The sequence below is a fragment of the Propithecus coquereli genome, unplaced genomic scaffold, assembly GCF_000956105.1.
Source record: "Propithecus coquereli isolate 6110/MARCELLA unplaced genomic scaffold, Pcoq_1.0 Scaffold152, whole genome shotgun sequence".
NCBI lineage: Eukaryota > Metazoa > Chordata > Mammalia > Primates > Indriidae > Propithecus > Propithecus coquereli.
The window spans coordinates 2,264,896-2,267,270 of record NW_012139636.1 but is presented as its reverse complement, the minus strand read 5'-3'; the positions used below and the strand labels follow the sequence as shown (position 1 = coordinate 2,267,270).

Genomic DNA, 2,375 nt, shown 5'->3' with positions numbered 1-2,375 from the left:
ACCACAATTAAGACTTAAAATTAGAAAGAATGACAGCATGAAACACTGACAAGAATATAGAGCAACTGGAACTCTCAAATATTGTTGATGGGAGTGTAAAATCATACAATCATTTTGGAAAACTGTTTGGGGGTTTCTTAAGTTAAACATACTTAAGACCCAGCAATTTCACTCCTCAGTATTCATCCAGAAGAAATAAAAACACATTTGATACAAAAGTTTGTTGTAAAGGTAGGTAGTAGTTTTATTTTTAATATTGGAAAGTGGAGGGAAAAAACAAATTGTAGTATATTCCTATAATGAACTATTCTTCATAAATAAGAAAGAGCAACCCACCGATAAACACAACACGGACAAATCTCAAAAGCATCACGCTGACTGAAAGAAACCATTCACAAGAGTACACAGTATATGATGTCACTTTTATGATGTTTTGGAATAAAGAAAACTCATTGATAGTGACAGAAATCATATCAGTGGTTGCCCGAGATTGGGAGTGAGAGGAATGGACTGCACAGGTATACAAGAGAACTTCCGGGGTGAGGGAAATAGTCGATAGTTTGATTAGGGTGTTGGTTACACGGGTATATCCATTTATAAAAACTCACTAAATTGTATACTTAAAATGGGAACATTTCATCGTATATAAATTATATTAATGCCTCTATAATGCCAGTTTTAAAGAATACTTAGAAATATGAACTGAAAATCACTGACTTGGTTTTAATTTTAAAATTTTCTCTGTAATCTGATTTATTCTAGTAATCAGCTTCTTGTCTTCAAAAGTAATGCAAAACGTCATTGTAGCTAAGCCTATGTTAGACCCTTACGAATTCCTATATAGAATTAGTTTAATGAATAATTATTTCCTTACAAAGATTTCCAGAATTTACTTTACCTCCATGAATAATTGATTTGCTTCTTAGAGCTACATTAATGCTTAGACATAAATCATACTACATGAGAAATATGCTCATCCATATTTAAATATAAACACATTTGGACTTTTAAAAAATAAGTGCATTTAACCGTACAAAACATTAGATGATCCAATTCCATGAGCTAGCAAAAGGCTAAGTGTTCTCCTTCCACACATGAGACAAAAGCGTTCACTCGCTGTTTTAGTCTGTCACCAGTGCCACATGTGAGGACAGACCACGAAAGGCACAGTGAAATAAGACACAGAAAATTGCTACAGCTTTGTCTCTCGACTCACTCACAGCATTGGCTTTATAGGTTTTCTCCCTTCATCTAGCCACCTGGGAGATCATTCACAGGTTATAAGGGTTATAAGACTAAAAGCTGGAATCTAAAGAATTAAAGAATGCAAATAACCCAGTTAATCTGCTAGTATTTATTACTGCAGAAATAGTTTTAGAGGTAGTTTATTAATGAGGCATTTTTTAAATCATCCCACTCACCATATTATGCAATTCAAAAGCATCATCTTAAAAAGGAAAAGAAAAAAAAGTACTTTTTAGAGTGTAAGGATAACATGTCGAAGTGTTCTTCAAAAAGCTACTTCCAGTGTCCCTCGGCTTCCTATTATGGCAGCATCATCTTATGATGAGGACACCAGCTCACTGACACACAAGGTCAGCATTCATAAACACATCTCAGTGACGGTCATCCGCATGATCACTTGCAAATAAGATGAAGACAGTGACCTCAGTATTAGCCCCGAGGCTTCAACGTCTGAACCACTCAAACCACTCCTAAGGATGAGTGATGTACAGCTTGAAATGTTAGGGAACACACCAGGTAGTGTTAAAGATTCACTTGTTTTCCCTCTGGAATTAGTTCTAATAAAATCTTCTACAGGCTCCAGCAAACATATATTTTTCTCCCCACTTATTCTTCATTATTTTTAGCCTCCAAAGGCTCATATATTGGTCCATCAAAACAAGAATTGGCTTTGAACCAAAATCAAAAAGAAAGGAAGAAAATCCAAAGAGTGTTCTATGATGTCCTGCGATTATTAGCGTGCGGCTTCCACATGAAAGTTGTCGAACTGTGCGAATTCAAAGGAGTGAGTTCCAATAGCAGCCCAGCCATTCTTCGGGAAATTCACAGGGATGTCTGTCCACAGAAACTTGTCATTCAACATACCAGAGGCTAAACGACCCTGGAGTAGAGAGAAACACATCCTTTGAAAACATATGGAAATGACCCTCTGAAGTCTGTTTCTTAATAATATATGGCCCATCTACTTAGTAGAGTAAATCTCCTTCTTACTCAAGACTTACCACAGCAAAACACAATTCTGTTAAGTTTGAGCAGAAGTTTAAAATATAGAAAAGATTTTCTGGGAGGAAATTCTTACCTTCCTATTTAAATAGTCCCCAAGGTACAAGGAATACCTCAATATTTCCTTG

The 2,375-nt window shown here is 35.7% G+C and overlaps 1 protein-coding gene across 1 annotated transcript in view; it reads right to left on the bottom strand.

Annotated features, from left to right (window-relative positions):
- Positions 1-1,005: 1,005 nt before the first annotated feature.
- Positions 1,006-2,375, bottom strand: part of GALC (galactosylceramidase) — a 48,154-nt gene continuing 46,784 nt past the window's right edge. The window contains 1 exon segment of the mRNA XM_012640403.1: positions 1,006-2,125. Coding sequence (XP_012495857.1) covers positions 1,979-2,125 — 147 coding nt within the window. The 3' untranslated portion in view covers positions 1,006-1,978.